The 20365-nt window shown below is 63.3% G+C and overlaps 1 protein-coding gene across 1 annotated transcript in view; it reads left to right on the plus strand.

Annotated features, from left to right (window-relative positions):
• Itpkb (inositol-trisphosphate 3-kinase B) overlaps positions 1 to 18037 on the plus strand; it is a 74973-nt gene extending 56936 nt beyond the window's left edge. Inside the window, exons 2-7 of the mRNA XM_090341559.1 lie at positions 13073 to 13172; positions 14427 to 14640; positions 15893 to 16097; positions 16594 to 16695; positions 17293 to 17364; positions 17739 to 18037. Coding sequence (XP_090197685.1) covers positions 13073 to 13172; positions 14427 to 14640; positions 15893 to 16097; positions 16594 to 16695; positions 17293 to 17364; positions 17739 to 17954 — 909 coding nt within the window. The 3' untranslated portion in view covers positions 17955 to 18037. The remainder of the gene's footprint in view (positions 1 to 13072; positions 13173 to 14426; positions 14641 to 15892; positions 16098 to 16593; positions 16696 to 17292; positions 17365 to 17738) is intronic.
• Positions 18038 to 20365: the final 2328 nt, after the last annotated feature.

The raw sequence follows: 20365 nt of genomic DNA on the forward strand, positions 1-20365 counted from the left end.
CAGAGGCCCTGCCAGGAGGAGGAGCAGGGGACCTCGGAGGCCTTGGGCACGGGTAGTGGAGTCGGGGAGAGAGGAGGTGCTGACCTGGCTCGGCCTAGAGCAGGAGCTGGAATTTCCTGGCAGGCTCGGGCAGGGGAATTCCAGCCACAGGGCCCCGCACAGAACAGCACGGGCAGCTGTGAACACACAGTGCTGTGGACAGAGGCAGGGGAGCCGTGGAATGGAGCTTGGTTATTGGGGGCCAGCCTAGTGTGATGGGCACAACCATCACTGAGGGGCACAGTGTGGAGACAGGGGTCACAGGAAGACCCACGGGGGCGGGGACAAGGCAGGAGCTGTGCTGGAGACAGGCGGGGGGGCGCCTGCTGCTGGCATGGGACAGTGGCTTCCCAGATGACGGTGGTCAGTGGTGTGCTTCCTCCAGGAGCTGTGCCAGGTCCCCGGGCCCCACAGGGGGAGCTCCAGCCTTCATTCAGTCTGAATCTGTTTATTATTATGGCCTCATCAGTCCTCTGGGGTGAGGGCCCCAGACCTGGTCTGCTTGTGTCTGTCTACCCAGAGACCCCGGACTCCTGGCCTCCATTCTTGCATGCATGGTCAATTCTTTTTTTTCTTCTTCTTCTTCTTTTCTTTTTTGCTAGTCCTGGGCTTGAGCTCAGGGCCTAAGCACTGTCCTTGGGCTTGCTCAAGGCTAGAGCTCTGCCACTTGAGCCACAGGACCACTTCCGGCTTTCCTATATATGTGGTGCCCAGGAATCGAACCCCGGTCTTCATGCATGTGAGGCAAGCACTCTACCAGTAGGCCACACTCCCAACCCTGCATGGTAGATTTTTTACTGAGGAGCTGGTAGGGAGCAAGAAACTCTCTTGCTCCTGGCGGGTGGCAGACTGGCGCCTAGATCCCACTGCCTTCTGGTCCCTGCGCCATCTTGTGTGCCCACCCCCGGGAGCCCAGCACACAAGGCCACGTGGAGGGAGTTGGAGCAGATGGGAGACTGCCCCCATGTCGCTCCCCTGTGCTTAGCTCTGGAGCAGCCTGTCCACCCCTCTTGGGCAGGCTGGGGAAGGGAGATGGCGGGCGGTCAGCCCGGGGTGAGCTGTTGTGGGGGCATTGCCATCCACGAGGCCCCTGCCCGAGCTCCCACACGTCCCTGGCATGGCAAGCGTTAGAAAAGAGGACCAGTGAGTCTGGGGCCGAGTCTGCCCTCCACCGGCTTCCGTCCCTGCTGGCTGTCCTGTGAAGGGAGGGGAGGGGCACGGGCAGAGGGGCTCCAGAGCTGCCCCTGGGCAGTCCTGTGGGACTTCACCACTCGCTTCCTTCTCCAGTGATTGGAAGGACGGCTGGGTGAAAGCATTTCCGTTGCATTTTTCCGTTTTACTCAGAGGCAGATGTGCCCTATAAGAGCAGCAAGAGTTCAGGGAGGGAATCAGCCAGGTGCTCTGTTCCCTGCAAGTGATGAGACCTTCCTAGGTGTGGGCGGTCCCCAGAGACCCGAGGGGCTGTGCCGGCTGTGTGGGGGGTCCTGAGGGGAGTCTGGAGTGGGCTGTGGGGAGGAGGAGTCCTGAGGGGAGTCTGGAGTGGGCTGTGTGGAGGAGTCCTGAGAGGAGTCTGGAGTGGGTGTGGGGTGGAGGAGTCCTGAGAGGAGTCTGGAGTGGGCTGTGGGGTGGAGGAGTCCGGAGAGGAGTCTGGAGTGGGCTGTGGGGTGGAGGAGTCCTGAGAGGAGTCTGGAGTGGGCTGTGGGGTGGAGGAGTCCTAAGAGGAGTCTGGAGTGGGCTGTGGGGTGGAGGAGTCCGGAGAGGAGTCTGGAGTGGGCTGTGGGGTGGAGGAGTCCTGAGAGGAGTCTGGAGTGGGCTGTGGGGTGGAGGAGTCCTGAGAGGAGTCTGGAGTGGGCTGTGGGGTGGAGGAGTCCTGAGAGGAGTCTGGAGTGGGTGTGGGGTGGAGGAGTCCTGAGAGGAATCTGGAGTGGGCTGTGGGGTGGAGGAGTCCTAAGAGGAGTCTAGAGTGGGCTGTGGGGTGGAGGAGTCCTGAGAGGAGTCTGGAGTGGGCTGTGGGGTGGAGGAGTCCTGAGAGGAGTCTGGAGTGGGCTGTGGGGTGGAGGAGTCCTGAGAGGAGTCTGGAGTGGGCTGTGGGGTGGAGGAGTCCTAAGAGGAGTCTGGAGTGGGCTGTGTGGAGGAGTCCTGAGGGGAGTCTGGAGTGGGCTGTGGGGTGGAGGAGTCCGGAGAGGAGTCTGGAGTGGGCTGTGGGGTGGAGGAGTCCTGAGAGGAGTCTGGAGTGGGCTGTGGGGTGGAGGAGTCCTGAGAGGAGTCTGGAGTGGGTGTGGGGTGGAGGAGTCCTGAGAGGAATCTGGAGTGGGCTGTGGGGTGGAGGAGTCCTAAGAGGAGTCTGGAGTGGGCTGTGGGGTGGAGTCCTGAGAGGAGTCTGGAGTGGGCTGTGGGGTGGAGGAGTCCTGAGAGGAGTCTGGAGTGGGCTGTGGGGTGGAGGAGTCCTGAGAGGAGTCTGGAGTGGGCTGTGGGGTGGAGGAGTCCTGAGAGGAGTCTGGAGTGGGCTGTGGGGTGGAGGAGTCCTGAGAGGAGTCTGGAGTGGGCTGTGGGGTGGAGGAGTCCTGAGAGGAGTCTGGAGTGGGCTGTGGGGTGGAGGAGTCCTGAGGGGAGTCTGGAGTGGGCTGTGTGGAGGAGTCCTGAGAGGAGTCTGGAGTGGACTGTGGGGTGGAGGAGTCCTGAGAGGAGTCTGGAGTGGGCTGTGGGGTGGAGGAGTCCTGAGAGGAGTCTGGAGTGGGCTGTGTGGAGGAGTCCTGAGGGGAGTCTGGAGTGGGCTGTGGGGTGGAGGAGTCCTGAGAGGAGTCTGGAGTGGGCTGTGTGGAGGAGTCCTGAGAGGAGTCTGGAGTGGACTGTGGGGTGGAGGAGTCCTGAGAGGAGTCTGGAGTGGGCTGTGGGGTGGAGGAGTCCTGAGAGGAGTCTGGAGTGGGCTGTGGGGTGGAGGAGTCCTGAGAGGAGTCTGGAGTGGGCTGTGGGGTGGAGGAGTCCTGAGAGGAGTCTGGAGTGGGCTGTGGGGTGGAGGAGTCCTGAGAGGAGTCTGGAGTGGGTGTGGGGTGGAGGAGTCCTGAGAGGAATCTGGAGTGGGCTGTGGGGTGGAGGAGTCCTAAGAGGAGTCTGGAGTGGGCTGTGGGGTGGAGTCCTGAGAGGAGTCTGGAGTGGGCTGTGTGGAGGAGTCCTGAGAGGAGTCTGGAGTGGGCTGTGGGGTGGAGGAGTCCTGAGAGGAGTCTGGAGTGGGCTGTGGGGTGGAGGAGTCCTGAGAGGAGTCTGGAGTGGGCTGTGGGGTGGAGGAGTCCTGAGAGGAGTCTGGAGTGGGCTGTGGGGTGGAGGAGTCCTGAGGGGAGTCTGGAGTGGGTGTGGGGTGGAGGAGTCCTGAGAGGAATCTGGAGTGGGCTGTGGGGTGGAGTCCTGAGAGGAGTCTGGAGTGGGCTGTGGGGTGGAGTCCTGAGAGGAGTCTGGAGTGGGCTGTGTGGAGGAGTCCTGAGAGGAGTCTGGAGTGGGCTGTGGGGTGGAGGAGTCCTGAGAGGAGTCTGGAGTGGGCTGTGGGGTGGAGGAGTCCTGAGAGGAGTCTGGAGTGGGCTGTGGGGTGGAGGAGTCCTGAGAGGAGTCTGGAGTGGGCTGTGGGGTGGAGGAGTCCTGAGAGGAGTCTGGAGTGGGCTGTGGGGTGGAGGAGTCCTGAGAGGAGTCTGGAGTGGGCTGTGGGGTGGAGGAGTCCTGAGAGGAGTCTGGAGTGGGCTGTGGGGTGGAGGAGTCCTGAGAGGAGTCTGGAGTGGGCTGTGGGGTGGAGGAGTCCTGAGAGGAGTCTGGAGTGGGCTGTGGGGTGGAGGAGTCCTGAGAGGAGTCTGGAGTGGACTGTGTGGAGGAGTCCTGAGAGGAGTCTGGAGTGGGCTGTGTGGAGGAGTCCTGAGAGGAGTCTGGAGTGGGCTGTGTGGAGGAGTCCTGAGAGGAGTCTGGAGTGGGCTGTGGGGTGGAGGAGTCCTGAGAGGAGTCTGGAGTGGGCTGTGGGGTGGAGGAGTCCTGAGAGGAGTCTGGAGTGGGCTGTGGGGTGGAGGAGTCCTGAGAGGAGTCTGGAGTGGGCTGTGGGGTGGAGGAGTCCTGAGGGGAGTCTGGAGTGGGTGTGGGGTGGAGGAGTCCTGAGAGGAATCTGGAGTGGGCTGTGGGGTGGAGGAGTCCTAAGAGGAGTCTAGAGTGGGCTGTGGGGTGGAGGAGTCCTGAGAGGAGTCTGGAGTGGGCTGTGGGGTGGAGGAGTCCTGAGAGGAGTCTGGAGTGGGCTGTGGGGTGGAGGAGTCCTGAGAGGAGTCTGGAGTGGGCTGTGGGGTGGAGGAGTCCTGAGAGGAGTCTGGAGTGGGTGTGGGGTGGAGGAGTCCTGAGAGGAATCTGGAGTGGGCTGTGGGGTGGAGGAGTCCTGAGGGGAGTATGGAGTGGGCTGTGGGGTGGAGGAGTCCTGAGGGGAGTATGGAGTGGGCTGTGTGGAGGAGTCCTGAGAGGAGTCTGGAGTGGACTGTGGGGTGGAGGAGTCCTGAGAGGAGTCTGGAGTGGGCTGTGGGGTGGAGGAGTCCTGAGAGGAGTCTGGAGTGGGCTGTGGGGTGGAGGAGTCCTGAGGGGAGTATGGAGTGGGTGTGGGGTGGAGGAGTCCTGAGAGGAATCTGGAGTGGGCTGTGGGGTGGAGGAGTCCTAAGAGGAGTCTAGAGTGGGCTGTGGGGTGGAGGAGTCCTGAGAGGAGTCTGGAGTGGGCTGTGGGGTGGAGGAGTCCTAAGAGGAGTCTAGAGTGGGCTGTGGGGTGGAGGAGTCCTGAGAGGAGTCTGGAGTGGGCTGTGTGGAGGAGGAGTCCTGAGAGGAGTCTGGAGTGGGCTGTGGGGTGGAGGAGTCCTGAGGGGAGTCTGGAGTGGGCTGTGGGGTGGAGGAGTCCTGAGGGGAGTCTGGAGTGGGCTGTGGGGTGGAGGAGTCCTGAGAGGAGTCTGGAGTGGGCTGTGTGGAGGAGGAGTCCTGAGAGGAGTCTGGAGTGGGCTGTGGGGTGGAGGAGTCCTGAGGGGAGTCTGGAGTGGGCTGTGGGGTGGAGGAGTCCGGAGAGGAGTCTGGAGTGGGCTGTGGGGTGGAGGAGTCCTGAGAGGAGTCTGGAGTGGGCTGTGGGGTGGAGGAGTCCTAAGAGGAGTCTGGAGTGGGCTGTGTGGAGGAGTCCTGAGAGGAGTCTGGAGTGGGCTGTGGGGTGGAGTCCTGAGGGGAGTCTGGAGTGGGCTGTGTGGAGGAGTCCTGAGAGGAGTCTGGAGTGGGTGTGGGGTGGAGGAGTCCTGAGAGGAGTCTGGAGTGGGCTGTGGGGTGGAGGAGTCCTGAGAGGAGTCTGGAGTGGGCTGTGGGGTGGAGGAGTCCTGAGAGGAGTCTGGAGTGGGCTGTGGGGTGGAGGAGTCCTGAGAGGAGTCTGGAGTGGGCTGTGTGGAGGAGTCCTGAGAGGAGTCTGGAGTGGGTGTGGGGTGAAGGAGTCCTGAGAGGAGTCTGGAGTGGACTGTGGGGTGGAGGAGTCCTGAGAGGAGTCTGGAGTGGGCTGTGGGGTGGAGGAGTCCTGAGAGGAGTCTGGAGTGGGCTGTGGGGTGGAGGAGTCCTGAGAGGAGTCTGGAGTGGGCTGTGGGGTGGAGGAGTCCTGAGAGGAGTCTGGAGTGGGCTGTGTGGAGGAGTCCTGAGAGGAGTCTGGAGTGAGCTGTGTGGAGGAGTCCTGAGAGGAGTCTGGAGTGGGCTGTGGGGTGGAGGAGTCCTGAGAGGAGTCTGGAGTGGGCTGTGGGGTGGAGGAGTCCTGAGAGGAGTCTGGAGTGGGCTGTGGGGTGGAGGAGTCCTGAGAGGAGTCTGGAGTGGGCTGTGGGGTGGAGGAGTCCTGAGAGGAGTCTGGAGTGGGCTGTGGGGTGGAGGAGTCCTGAGAGGAGTCTGGAGTGGGCTGTGTGGAGGAGTCCTGAGAGGAGTCTGGAGTGGGCTGTGGGGTGGAGGAGTCCTGAGGGGAGTCTGGAGTGGACTGTGGGGTGGAGGAGTCCTGAGAGGAGTCTGGAGTGGGCTGTGTGGAGGAGTCCTGAGAGGAGTCTGGAGTGGGCTGTGTGGAGGAGTCCTGAGAGGAGTCTGGAGTGGGCTGTGTGGAGGAGTCCTGAGAGGAGTCTGGAGTGAGCTGTGTGGAGGAGTCCTGAGAGGAATCTGGAGTGGGCTGTGGGGTGGAGGAGTCCTGAGAGGAGTCTGGAGTGGGCTGTGGGGTGGAGGAGTCCTGAGAGGAGTCTGGAGTGGGCTGTGTGGAGGAGTCCTGAGAGGAGTCTGGAGTGGGCTGTGGGGTGGAGGAGTCCTGGGAGGAGTCTGGAGTGGGCTGTGGGGTGGAGGAGTCCTGAGAGGAGTCTGGAGTGGGCTGTGTGGAGGAGTCCTGAGAGGAGTCTGGAGTGGGCTGTGTGGAGGAGTCCTGAGAGGAGTCTGGAGTGGGCTGTGGGGTGGAGGAGTCCTGGGAGGAGTCTGGAGTGGGCTGTGGGGTGGAGGAGTCCTGAGAGGAGTCTGGAGTGGGCTGTGTGGAGGAGTCCTGAGAGGAGTCTGGAGTGGGCTGTGTGGAGGAGTCCTGAGAGGAGTCTGGAGTGGGCTGTGGGGTGGAGGAGTCCTGGGAGGAGTCTGGAGTGGGCTGTGGGGTGGAGGAGTCCTGAGAGGAGTCTGGAGTGGGCTGTGTGGAGGAGTCCTGAGAGGAGTCTGGAGTGGGCTGTGGGGTGGAGGAGTCCTGAGGGGAGTCTGGAGTGGACTGTGGGGTGGAGGAGTCCTGAGAGGAGTCTGGAGTGGACTGTGTGGAGGAGTCCTGAGAGGAGTCTGGAGTGGGCTGTGTGGAGGAGTCCTGAGAGGAGTCTGGAGTGAGCTGTGTGGAGGAGTCCTGAGAGGAGTCTGGAGTGGGCTGTGGGGTGGAGGAGTCCTGAGAGGAGTCTGGAGTGGGCTGTGTGGAGGAGTCCTGAGAGGAGTCTGGAGTGGGCTGTGGGGTGGAGGAGTCCTGAGAGGAGTCTGGAGTGGGCTGTGGGGTGGAGGAGTCCTGAGAGGAGTCTGGAGTGGGCTGTGGGGTGGAGGAGTCCTGAGAGGAGTCTGGAGTGGGCTGTGTGGAGGAGTCCTGAGAGGAGTCTGGAGTGGGCTGTGGGGTGGAGGAGTCCTGGGAGGAGTCTGGAGTGGGCTGTGGGGTGGAGGAGTCCTGAGAGGAGTCTGGAGTGGCTGTGGGGTGGAGGAGTCCTGAGAGGAGTCTGGAGTGGGCTGTGTGGAGGAGTCCTGAGAGGAGTCTGGAGTGGGCTGTGGGGTGGAGGAGTCCTGAGAGGAGTCTGGAGTGGGTGTGGGGTGGAGGAGTCCTGAGGGGAGTCTAGAGTGGGCTGTGGGGTGGAGGAGTCCTGAGAGGAGTCTGGAGTGGGCTGTGGGGTGGAGGAGTCCTAAGAGGAGTCTGGAGTGGGCTGTGTGGAGGAGTCCTGAGAGGAGTCTGGAGTGGGCTGTGTGGAGGAGTCCTGAGAGGAGTCTGGAGTGGGCTGTGTGGAGGAGTCCTGAGAGGAGTCTGGAGTGGGCTGTGTGGAGGAGTCCTGAGAGGAGTCTGGAGTGGGCTGTGTGGAGGAGTCCTGAGAGGAGTCTGGAGTGAGCTGTGTGGAGGAGTCCTGAGAGGAGTCTGGAGTGGGCTGTGGGGTGGAGGAGTCCTGAGAGGAGTCTGGAGTGGGCTGTGGGGTGGAGGAGTCCTGAGAGGAGTCTGGAGTGGGCTGTGTGGAGGAGTCCTGAGAGGAGTCTAGAGTGGGCTGTGTGGAGGAGTCCTGAGAGGAGTCTGGAGTGGGCTGTGTGGAGGAGTCCTGAGAGGAGTCTGGAGTGGGCTGTGTGGAGGAGTCCTGAGAGGAGTCTAGAGTGGGCTGTGTGGAGGAGTCCTGAGAGGAGTCTGGAGTGGGCTGTGGGGTGGAGGAGTCCTGAGGGGAGTCTGGAGTGGGCTGTGGGGTGGAGGAGTCCTGAGAGGAGTCTGGAGTGGGCTGTGGGGTGGAGGAGTCCTGAGGGGAGTCTGGAGTGGGCTGTGGGGTGGAGGAGTCCTGAGAGGAGTCTGGAGTGGGCTGTGTGGAGGAGTCCTGAGAGGAGTCTGGAGTGGGCTGTGGGGTGGAGGAGTCCTGAGGGGAGTCTGGAGTGGACTGTGTGGAGGAGTCCTGAGAGGAGTCTGGAGTGGGCTGTGTGGAGGAGTCCTGAGAGGAGTCTGGAGTGAGCTGTGTGGAGGAGTCCTGAGGGGAGTCTGGAGTGGGCTGTGGGGTGGAGGAGTCCTGAGAGGAGTCTGGAGTGGGCTGTGTGGAGGAGTCCTGAGAGGAGTCTGGAGTGGGCTGTGGGGTGGAGGAGTCCTGAGGGGAGTCTGGAGTGGACTGTGTGGAGGAGTCCTGAGAGGAGTCTGGAGTGGGCTGTGTGGAGGAGTCCTGAGAGGAGTCTGGAGTGAGCTGTGTGGAGGAGTCCTGAGAGGAGTCTGGAGTGGGCTGTGGGGTGGAGGAGTCCTGAGAGGAGTCTGGAGTGGGCTGTGGGGTGGAGGAGTCCTGAGAGGAGTCTGGAGTGGGCTGTGGGGTGGAGGAGTCCTGAGAGGAGTCTGGAGTGGGCTGTGTGGAGGAGTCCTGAGAGGAGTCTGGAGTGGGCTGTGGGGTGGAGGAGTCCTGAGGGGAGTCTGGAGTGGACTGTGTGGAGGAGTCCTGAGGGGAGTCTGGAGTGGGCTGTGGGGTGGAGGAGTCCTGAGAGGAGTCTGGAGTGGGCTGTGTGGAGGAGTCCTGAGAGGAGTCTGGAGTGGGCTGTGGGGTGGAGGAGTCCTGAGAGGAGTCTGGAGTGGGCTGTGGGGTGGAGGAGTCCTGAGAGGAGTCTGGAGTGGGCTGTGGGGTGGAGGAGTCCTGAGAGGAGTCTGGAGTGGGCTGTGTGGAGGAGTCCTGAGAGGAGTCTGGAGTGGGCTGTGGGGTGGAGGAGTCCTGAGGGGAGTCTGGAGTGGGCTGTGTGGAGGAGGAGTCCTGGGCTGTGGGGTGGAGGAGGCCTGGGGCCCTGGCGTCCTCCCCTCTCGTGGACTGCCCCTGCTGGCCATGGCCAGGAGATTCCTGGCCCACTCCCCAGCCTCTACCATCCAGAACAGGTTCAGAACCCCTCCTCCACACCACCCCGCAGGAAGCAGGGAAATGGTCTCCAGACCAGCAGCCTGGGTAAGTTGAGGCAGAAGGAAGCCAGGGGCAGGTGAGCCAGCCCTCCGCAGGGGAAACCCACCTAAAAAACCCACTTAAAGAAGATGCTGAAACATTGTTACCCAACACAGAAAACCACAGTAAGTGGTGGGCATTCTGCCCCCTGGGTGCGGGGGGGATGAAGGGCTGGCAGGGGCAGGGGCAGGGGCAGCCGTAGCCTGAGGGCCCAGCCCCTGGCCATTCTGCCAGCCTCCAGGAGAGGGAGGGGCTGCCATGCTCACACTACAGAGGGAGAGCGCTAAATAAGCACCCAGCTTCCCCAGGCTCCAGAGACCCCTGTACCCGGGAGGGTGACAACTCCGCCAGGAAAATCACACACGGCAAGATGGCTGTGCAGGAGAGGGGCGCGGATACGCCAAGTCCTGCTCGTGTTGGGGTTTGCTAGCACGCTTGTTGGGCCACCTGTGCCTCGGCAGCCTCTGCATGGACAGAGGCCTGGCTGCTGGACGGGGGCGCAGCCTCTGGCTGGCCCGGCCGGGAGGGAGCCTGCAGGAGCAGGTTCCCTGGGGACCGGCCCAGGTGCCGACGTCCACACCAGACCCCACGCCCTGCTCTTGTAGGTGTAGCTTCCGATCCATGCTGCTCGCGTGGACTTTGCCAGGTTTCCTCGATAGAAATCCCTTCGGTGGGGCTCCCCCCGCCAGCAGTGGAGTCCCAGGCTCCCGAAGACCCCCCAGCCAAGCCCCAGCCAGGGCCGTGTTCCCAGGGGCGCTGGAACACCAGCGCTCCAGGACAAATGTTGGGGTGCCACTGACTGAGACCTCCGCCCCTCAGGACAGGCCCATTGGCCTGGGGTTTGGCTCTGGAGCCTGGGGGCTTTTCCTCCCCAACGAATTTCTAGGACAAATGGAGGAGGTGCCAGCAGCCCAGGGCTCCTCTGGCCAGGCTGGGCTGTGCGAGTGAGGCGGGAGGTGGCATTTCAGGCCCCCCCCCCGTGTCCCTGGGGAGGCCCGCTCACGTGTCTGGCCTCGTAATGTCACCCGGGCCAGGCTGGCAGAGCTGTCTTGTCTGTGTGGCCACTGGCAGAACCTGTCCTGCTACTGGCGCCCCGTGGAAACAAGCTGGGTCCTGACTCGTCAGCCCGGGGGGCCTGCAGGACACAGGGCTCCTCTGGGACTCACACCTCACACTTGTGCGCTGGTGCAGACGTGGCTCCGGGCACCCTGGGGTTGCATGTGAGGCTGGCATGGGCAGGACTGCCAGGCAGGGCCTGCGTCCTGCCTGTCGGGGTCTTTGCCTTCCACTCCCCCTAGAGGAAGAGCAGCATGGTCAGGCCTGCCGCTGGCACTGCCCCACAGGCTCTTTCCCTGGGGGCCTCAGGACAGCTCCCATGGGCACAGCAGGCCCTGCATGGAGAATTCAGTGTGCAGCCATCCTGTTCTGCTGAGAAGCACTGGGAACCTGGGTGACTCCACCAGCCGGGCATGGCAGGGCCTGAGCTCTAGTTGTCCTGGCTGTAAAGTCACGTATTACTGAGGAGACGTGATGTGGTCTGGGGCCCGTGGGCCGCATCGCTCCCTGGCGTCCACAGGTACTATCTGCAGCCTTGGACATGTTGTCTCATCCCCGTGCCCCCGTGAGGGTCCCTGAAGAGGGGGGATGACCTTCCCTCACCCACACAGTTCTCACCAAAGACCCCGCACCAGGGCACTCTGCCCAAGTGCGCTCACAAGGTTGCATTGTCACCGTGGCTGGGACAGCGCTGTCTCCCTCCATTGGCCTCCACGGGCCAGGAAGAGGGACTGGGCTCTGGAGCCCCAGGCTGGCACAGCGGTGGAGGAGGCAGAGGGAGGAGGGGTCAGAGGCCATCAGCGGCGAGGACGTCCCAACAGAGGCCCCACAGTACGTTTCCACCCTGTGTAGCCACGACTTGTTTGCATTTTCTAAGGTAACAACAAAATCTGCGGGGAGGAGAGGACAAGGCAGAGATGGGCCGGCTGGCAGGCACCCCGCCACTGCCTCCCAGGGGACAGGCTGAGACCCTGCCTGTCCTCTGGCCTTGTCCACCAGCCTAGGCTTGAGCGGAGTGGAGGCCGCCCTCCAGAGCGCCGGCTGTGCCCAGCGTCCCTGCCCACCCGGCCTCCCACTCTCCTCCTCCTCTCGCCCCCCATCGTAGTTCCCTAGAGAACGGACTCCAGGAGGGAGGAGAGGAGAAGAGGCAGAGCCAGGAGACTCCAGGAGGGAGGAGAGGAGAAGAAGGAGCTGCTGGCCGGCTGGGGAGGGAGGCTCAGGAACTTTTCCACATAGGGTGTAGGGTCACCTCCATTCCTGGGCAGCCAAAGGAAGATGGTTTGGCAAGACTGCCGTCCTCACGGTGCCCACTCCTGGGAAGTTAGGACAGGAAGGAGGCAGTGCCGAAGCCCACCCGACATCCTGCCCACGCTGGCTGGCTGTGAGGCCTGCCCACAAGATGGTCCCAGAAAACACGGGGACAACGGTCCTCGCGGCCACCGGTACCTCGGGCGCGGGCCCACTAGCTCTGCCTCACAGCAGAGACCGTGGAGAGCAGGCCGGTGGAGGCAGGGGCTGTGGCCAGTGAGAGGCCTTGGGCGGGGTGGCAGGGGGAGGGAGGGCAGCGCGGGGTGAGGGCAGCGTCGTGGGGACTGCACCAGGTACTCAGAGGTGGATGTGGGGGCCCAAGATGTGGGTTCTGAAGGAGGCACAGGTGAGCTGTGCGCTGTCCCGTGGCCCGGGGAGGACACAGTGGTAACGTGTGCCTGGCCGACGCGCTGTGCACAGCACCTCTCCGCCGATGGACAGAGGAGGTTGGCACGGGGGAGAGGAGATGCAGGGCCTGGCCTGGCACCAGGCTTGTCCCCATAGTGATGGGTGGGGGCAGTGGATCCTCAAGCCAGACTTCCGTGGCCAGAGCTGCTGGCTCCACCACGCCCTGGGCATTATCTTTGCAGGCTCGGCTCCCTCAGTGGAAGGGAGCACCCGGCCCTGGCACAGCCCCTCCCTCTGCTCGGAGGGTGCCGGGGGTCTGCTAGCCAGGAGCTAGCTCCCTGACTGGGAGGGGGCGTGCTCAGCGGGCCAGCCCGGCGTGGTGGGGCCACCGGAGCTGCCTCTTGTCCAGAGGAGGACATCCCAGCACCTGCCTGTGGACCTGCGGGGGCAGCCAGGGACACAGGGGCCGGGCCAAGGATGCGAGAGGACTTCCCTGGGCGGCCAGAGCCCTTCTGGCACCCCGCGGGGCTGGGCTCAGCCCCAATCAGCCGGGCAGCCCTCACCCCAGACCCAGGGAGCAGGAGCATGCAGGGAGAGAGGCCAGCTCTGTCTGCGTGCTGCTGTTTAGAGACCTTGAGAAGTAGGTGCAGTGCTCACGCCTGCCATCCTAGCTGCGCAAGAGGCTGAGGTCTGAGGATCAAGGTTCAAAGCCAGCCAGGCACGAAAGTCCGTGGAACTCTTATTTCCAGTTAACCACCAGAAAACCAGAGTGGGGCACAAGGAGTAGGGTGGTAGCCTTGAGCTGAAGGGCTCAGGGACGGCGCCCAGGCCCAGAGTTCAAGTCCTACACATCAAAAAAAAACACAAAACCCTTGAGTAGCCTAGCATAGTGGCTCACGCCTGTCATCCTGGCTTCTCAGAGGGCTGAGATCGGAGGATCAAGGTTCAAAGCCAGCCGGAGCACAAAAGGACCGGAGACTCTTATCTCCAATTACCCTTTAGAAAATGGGGCGAGCAGGGCAAAGCGCCCCTGACGGTGCTTGGAGCCTGTGGACCGGCCCCCTGGTCCCGAGGCCACAGGCAGTGAGCTCCCTTGCTTTGAATTCACTCCAGTCGGAAAGCAGCAGCTTGTCCTCCTAATGGGGCACTTTTCCTTGGCTTGTTTCTAGAGCAAATCATGGAGGAAAATCAAAAACATGGTGCACTGGTCCCCCTTTGTCATGTCCTTCAAGAAGAAGTACCCATGGATCCAGCTGGCGGGACATGCAGGTAGATACTGCCCTGGGGCTTCCTTAGGGAGGGGCTTGGGGTGTGTGGGAGGGGTTTGGGGTGTGGGAGGGGCTCGGGGATGTGGGAGGGGCTCGGGGATGTGGAGGGGCTTGGGGTGTGGGAGGGGCTTGGGGTGTGGGAGGGACTCGGGGATGTGGGAGGGGCTTGGGATGTGGGAGGGGCTTGGGGTGTGGGAGGGGTTCGGGGGATGTGGGAGGGGCTTAGAGTGTGTGGGAGGGGCTTGGAGACATGGGAGGGGCTTGGTATGTGGGAGGGGCTCCTGGCCTGGGCACTGGGGGAAGAAGACACAGCTTCTCTGAGATGTCCCCACCTGGAGTGTGGTACAGTGACAAAAGCTGTGTTTCCTCTGCCTTGTGAGTGAGCCCAGACACCAGTGAACACTCCAGTGTCTGGCCCCATGCTCCTGATACCCATATACTCTCCACCCTCTGCCCATCCATCTCTTCCTCTTCCCAGCTCTTTCTCTCTCTGACACTCTTCCAATTTTACTCCCTGGAACTGGTGGTACTAGTGTTTATGGTCTGCCCACCAGACATCCCCCCAGACGAAGCTGCTTTGCTGAGCGTCAGCTGTGCCTGTGTCCTATGGTAGCAGCGTTGAGGGTGGGGTGGTCTCTGCCCCAGGCTGCCCTGGGGCTTGTGGAAGCTGCAGATGAGTCACAGGCCCTGCCAGGTGGAGTTGGCTGGGGTTCTGGTCAGGGTGTCAGGAGGGAGTGAAGTGTCTTCTGCCTCCCCTCTAGCGGCCACCTGTGGACTTGGTCCTGGCCAGCACGGGCGTTTGACCTCAGGGCCCTGCACTTGCTAGGCAGGTGCCTGACCACCTGAGCTGTGCCTCGAGCCCTCTTCGCGTTGGTTGCTTTTTCAAATAGGGTCTCACTCTTGCCCTCACTGGCCTAGGCTGGGTTCTTCTGCACGCGTGCACACCTCCACACCCCACCCCTCACCAGCTGTGAGGTGAGACGGGCTCTTGACCTTTACTCAGGCTGTCTTTGAACCACAATCCTCCAGACCCTCTGTGTCCCAAGTAGCTAGGAGTACCCAGTGCTTCTTTCGTGCCCCCGACCATGCTAGCTCAGCCTGGCACAGGGTGGATGGTCTGCTAAGCTCTCATCAGGAGTACCACCCAGTCCTGGACCCAGGAAGGGGGGCGCTGGGACCCTCCAGGGGCTGCCTGGTGTGTGATGGCCCCTTGCCACCACAGCTGGGGACTCAGGGCTTCTCCCTGGACTTGCAGGGAGCTTCAAGGCGGCCGCCAACGGTCGGATCCTGAAGAAACACTGTGAGTCGGAGCAGCGCTGCCTGGATCGGCTGATGGCCGATGTGCTGAGGCCCTTCGTGCCCGCCTACCACGGAGACGTGGTGAAGGACGGAGAGCGCTACAACCAGATGGAGGACCTGCTGGCCGACTTTGACTCCCCCTGTGTGATGGACTGCAAGATGGGCGTCAGGTGAGCCCGGCCGTGTGGAGGGCACCGCCGTGCAGCTTTTCCCTGACAGCCCTTCCTCCTCCGGGGAGCGGGGGACCAGGAAACAGGCGCTGGCCACCCTCCAGTCAGCTGGGCAGGCTGAGCGGGCAGAGCAGCAGGGTAGCGAGAGAGGGCTGCAGGGAGTGAGGAGCAGAGGGGGCCCACTGGCTGCCCCGGCTTCAGCTGTGCCAGCCTTGGCCAAGGAAAAGGCCAGGCGGACCCTTGGCGTCTTAAACGGAGGTTTCTTGGGACCTGGCTCTGTGGGGACAGACCCTGTCCCAGTTTGGGGGTGTTCAGAGCTGGTGACCCCAAGGATGTTGGGAGCTGGGGTGCTCTCCGCTGCCCCTGCTGCTTGCCTCTGCACCAGGAGAAGGCCCAGCTGGCCTTGACCACGCTCGAGCGCCGCGGGCGGGGCCTGCCAGGTCCTGTCTCCTGAAAGGTCGAGTTCGCACCCAAGGATTTGGGGGCTCCTTGCCTTGTTCTTTAGTACAGATATCCATTTTGATAGAGTACTTCCTGAAACCCCATCATCTCTAAGATGTAGGCCTCTATCCAGCCTAGCGATGGTGGAACGAGCGTGGGGACCCAGGGGCCCCTCTGTTCCCTCGGGTGGAGGAGACACCACCTCCCCAGCCCTCTGCCGACGGCCGCCTGGGGCCTGCAGCTCTGGGTGTCTGTCTGTGGGCGGCAGGGCCCTCTCGGGTGGAGGCAGGGCGAGTCACCCCTCCAGGTCAGAGGTGGAATCCTGGGTGGCTCAGGCCCTGCCCAGCTGCCTCCTCCAGTGTCTCTGGCCCTTGCCAGTCCACCAGCCGCCTACCCACGTGTGCATTTCTGAGCCCGGAGGGCCTCCAGCCTGCACCTCAGCCCCCAGGTGCCTGCCCTGCTGCTGCCCCCAGCTCCCAGCACACGTGGGAAAGGCCCAGAGCTGTTGAAGGCAGACTCGGCCTCCACTGAGGACAGGGAGACAGGGTGGGGAGGACAGAGCAGTCTGACGCTCGCCAGTCGCGGCTCAGAAGCTAGCTTTACAGAGGGCCCCCTCCCGCCCCTGCAGGCCTGGGCTGCCCGGCCCTCCTTGTGGCCCATGGCACAGGCTACCCTGCGCCCAGTCAGTCCCGGCCGCCTGGGGCCTGGCCCTGGAGAGCGGGCCCTGGCTCGGGGCCGCCCAACTGTCCCCAGCTCTTGTTCCCCCGGGGTACCAGGGCCCAGCCTGGCCCTCACAGCCACCCCCACCCAGGACGTACCTGGAAGAGGAGCTCACCAAGGCCCGGAAGAAGCCGAGCCTGCGGAAGGACATGTACCAGAAGATGGTGGAGGTGGACCCCGAGGCCCCCACTGCGGAGGAGCAGGCGCAGCGGGCCGTGACCAAGCCCCGGTACATGCAGTGGAGAGAGACCATCAGCTCCACCGCCACCCTCGGCTTCCGGATCGAGGGCGTCAAGGTGAGGGCGGCAGGGACCCGCGCCAGGGACCCCGCGCCAGGGACCCCGTGCCCCGGATGGGGCCATCGGGGCCATCATGGCCTCCAGCCCTGCCCAGGGTCAGCGGTCTGCTCACCAGGGCCAGGCCCTGAGCCCCACCGAAGCGGCTTCTTCCCTGGTGCCGAGGGCCTCCCCCGCCTGGCCTCTCGGGGCCCTGGGCTCCTCCTTTGCCCCGCTGGTCCCCGGCCCCGAGCTCCTGCCGCCAGACTGCCCGGGAGCAGAGGAAAAGCCAGGGCCCTCGGAGTGCACAGATCCCTGGGCCTCGTTGCAGCACCCCTGTCTCTGCCTGTGGAGCTGCGGGGTGCTGGGCATCCCCTCCTCCCTCCTGCAGTGGCTGCGGGCCCGCCCCCCCCCCAGATGACCAGGCGGCACCGGGCGGCCGCTCTCAGCCCCTGTGGGGCTGGGCCTGGCCCTGCCCTCCTGGGCACTGCTGATGCCAGGACCATTCTCCTCGCAGAGGGAGGACGGCTCTGTCAACCGGGACTTCAAGAAGACCAAAACCAAGGAGCAGGTCACGGAAGCCTTCAGAGACTTTACCCAAGGGAACCAGAGCATCTTGGTGAGCCAACTTCGGGGTGACCCTGCCGCCCCAGGTGTCCATGGGCTCGGCCCAGGGCTTGGGCGCCTGCTGGGGGGGCTGGAGCCCCTGCAGAGCCTGCCAGGAATGCAGTGCCTGCTTCTGCTGGGGGCTCCAGAGAGCTGGGGTCCAGCCCTGTCCGCTGTCACTGCCCCCCCAGCGGGCAGTCCCGCCTCGCTGTGTGCCACAGCCCAGGGTGGGGAGGCCCCAGAGCCACCTCGGTGAAGCACCCCGGCTCTGAGCCCGCAGACAGGCATCTCGGCTCACAGGGCCCAGCCGCTGTGCTGGGTGGCCTCCTGGTGGAGGAATCCAGAGCTGCAGAGCCGTTCACCTCCTCCTAGACGGGGGGCCCACACCTCCTCCTAGACGGCCATCATGGAGAAAGGGTCTGGCTGGCCAGGAACTGGCTCCGCCCACTGCCTTCTCTGTGCCTCAGTTTCCTTGCTGGTAGCTGAGGTGGGAGTTAGTGGAGATGGTACCAGGTTACTCCACTTTTGATTCAGGGACAAAACTGCTGCGTGGAGCATAAAGCCCTGGCCCAGGGCCTTGTGTAAACAGAAAACTGGTCTCTGTTGCCAGGTTGCCTACCGGGACCGGCTGAAAGCCATCCGTGCCACCCTGGAGATCTCCCCCTTCTTCAAGTGCCACGAGGTATGGATGACGCCTGTGCCGAGCCCAGGGGCAAACGCCACCTCACACAGGCTGCCAGGACCCGGGGTGGCACCGGGGAGGGTGGTTGCTTGCTGAGGGCAGAGGGGAGCCTGGCCTCTCGCTGGCTCTGCAGTTCTGCGGCATTGTGTGGACTCAGGCCAGAGCCGTCCTGGTTGTGACCTAGACATAGTGCAAGGTGCACAGCCGAGCGGCGGGGTAAAGCAGTGTGCCCCCCCACAGCCACCACCCCCGGAACCGGGCAGCCGGCCCCGCCGCGGGCTGGCCCTGTTGCCCAGCTGGGAACAATAGCAAAAGCACTGGGCAGACGAGCGGGGCCAGTGCAGGCCTTCATCCACCCCCCCGCTGCTCCGCAGGTGATCGGGAGCTCCCTGCTCTTCATCCACGACAAGAAGGAGCAGGCCAAGGTGTGGATGATCGACTTCGGGAAGACCACGCCCCTGCCTGAGGGCCAGACCCTGCGCCACGACGTGCCCTGGCAGGAGGGGAACCGAGAGGACGGCTACCTCTCCGGACTGAATAACCTCATTGACATCCTGTCCGAAATGTCCCAGGGCGGCCCACCCTCCTGAGCCCCCTCCTCCTCCTCCTCACCCCCCTCCTCTCCTCCCTCCTCCTCTCCACCCCCCTTCTCTCTACCCCCTACTTCTCCTCCCCCATCTCTCTCCCCCATCCTCTCCTCCCCCACCCCTCTCCTTCTAACTCCACTCACCCGAACTGCACTACCAGACACTTTGTAGAAGAGGAGAGCTTTTCTTGTTCTTTCTCTAACGTGAAGCTTGGAGGTGGTGTTTCCTCGTCTTCTCTCTGTAAATAGAACTGCCTACTAGAAAAGGAGCTGCAGCCCAGGGTCAGCATCCTGGACAAGTCCCCAGGCTCAGAGCGGGAGGGAAGGCTGAGGGCGGAGGCCCTGCAGGCCCCTGGCGGGGGGCTGCTGCCCCCTAGTGGCCAGTGTGGCAGCACACTTCTCCAAGCAGGAGGCCCAGCGCGTATTCCAGGAACTCAGCGGAGGCCTGCCAGGACTGCTAAGTGAGGACCCTGCCAGCCTGGCCTGCCCCACCACCTGGTACTAAACCAGCTTGGGCAGATGCAGAAGCCAGGAGCAGGTGCCGCCAGCCTGGCTGAGCCCTGGGGCCCAGCCTTGTCTGGGGAATTTGCAAAGCGGAGCTGCAGGCGTCTTTCCACCAGCCGGCCCTGCTCCACCTCCCCCTCTGCGTTGTGACAAGGTCTGAGGCCCCGTGGGAATGCTCGGGGCCTGTGGCGTCCCTGGACCCCCACCCCATCCCGGCAGGATGCTGGGCCCTCGCCTCCTTGTATCCTGGGCGCTGACTGGTCAAGGCTACATGCATGAGGCCCTTTGTGGGGCCAGTCCATAATGGTCGCAGGTTTGGGCCAGTTCAGACCAGCACTAGGTCCAAAGGAATCAGGGATCTGTCTTCCTGGCACCATTTCTGAGTTTCCCCAGAAATCAGCCTATAGCCTAAGAGATTGCACCCCAGATTCCCTCCCTCATAGGGTGGGGTGGGTGTCTGCCATCCCAGGCTTTGCTCCCTGGAGTCTGGGGTCCGTGGACCCGTCCTGAAGCCTGGGCAGCTGTAAAGCAGGTCTTGCTGAGAGGACCGCGGTGGCTTAGAGCACAAAGCCCCCAGCTCCACCGCTACTGGACACTGTGCCCAAGACTGTGCCCCAGGAGAGGGTCGGGAGGGAGGGTGGCATGAGGAGCCTGCCGGGAACCTGGCTGCTCAGGGACTGACTGGATTGGGTGTGGGGTGTGTATACCCAGCCTGACTGCTTCGGAGAGCTGCCTGGGTCCCCAGTGCGGAGGGGTGGCTGTCAGTCTACTCGTGACACGCTTCCCCTTTCCTGCCGGGTGGGTGGGTGAGTGACAGTTGGCGGGGGTGGGGCCGGGCCTATGCGGATGTAGAAGTACAGATTTTAAAAAGGAAATCACATACATTTCCTGGCTCCTGCTGAAGGGCGGTGAGCTCCGGCGTGGGCTGCCTTGCAAAGGTCGCCCCCTCCCCGCCCGGCTGAGCGCAGGCTGCCTGGGGCCCCAGCAAGCTCTGGGGGAGCATCCAGAATCACGGCTGCCACCCGCCATAGGGGAACAGCCGGCGCTCACTCCTACATAAAAGTTCCCTCGCTGGATCTAGGAAAAAGCATTTCCAAAAGCAAACTAATTGTATAATCAGAAATTACAGGGACCATTCCCCATGTGAGAACAAAAGACCCAAGCACTTTAGCAAGGCGCCGGCCGTTGGCAGACCGGCCCTTACTCCGGGGGCGGGGCCTTGGGTTAGGCTACACTTGTAAATGGCATAGCAGCATCGTCTCTGCCCTGCAGCGGGCGTTTTGTTTGGGTTTTGTACTTACTGTGCGGTCTCTCCCACCTTGCCTGCACCTTCTCCCGTGTGCAGACAGATGAGCCTTGGAGTGGAATTTTCTGGAACCTCCCTCACAGTTTGAGGGACGCTGCCCTGTGTCCCCTCTGCATCCTGGTGGGGCTCTGAGGTCCTGGCCATGCAGGGGCCAGGAGAGAGGGCCCTGGGCCGGGGCCCAGCCGTCAGCCGGGCGCCTGCCCCCCTTCCCCTGCGCTTCTCCAGACGTGCCTGTAGAGTCCTTTCAGAAGCTGTTAAGTTATATTTATTTTGTTGGGTTTTTTTAATTGCACAGAACACTAAGACCGAAAGGCTGGACTGTTCTTGCGAGCTTTGCCTGTGACCTTCCTGCTAAGGGCAGAGCCCAGCTCCGCTCAGCCCTGGGGCTCGGGCCCGTCACGGCTGTGTTTCGCTCCCAGGCCACATCCGAGTGCCCTCCCCAGCTCTCCGCACCCCTCCTCCCCTCAGGACCCGGGCACGGGAACTAGCCTCCCTCCCCCACGCTGTCAAATGACTGTTAGGGCTTCTGCCCCCCAATAAAGGCTTGGAGAGCAGCGCTGCCAGTGTGACGCTTGCGAGCCCAGTGGGCGGGGGCGCTGGGGTTG

This window comes from Megascapheus bottae, chromosome 10 (genome assembly GCF_031878675.1).
Source record: "Megascapheus bottae isolate mThoBot1 chromosome 10, mThoBot2.hap1, whole genome shotgun sequence".
Taxonomy (NCBI): Eukaryota; Metazoa; Chordata; class Mammalia; order Rodentia; family Geomyidae; genus Megascapheus; species Megascapheus bottae.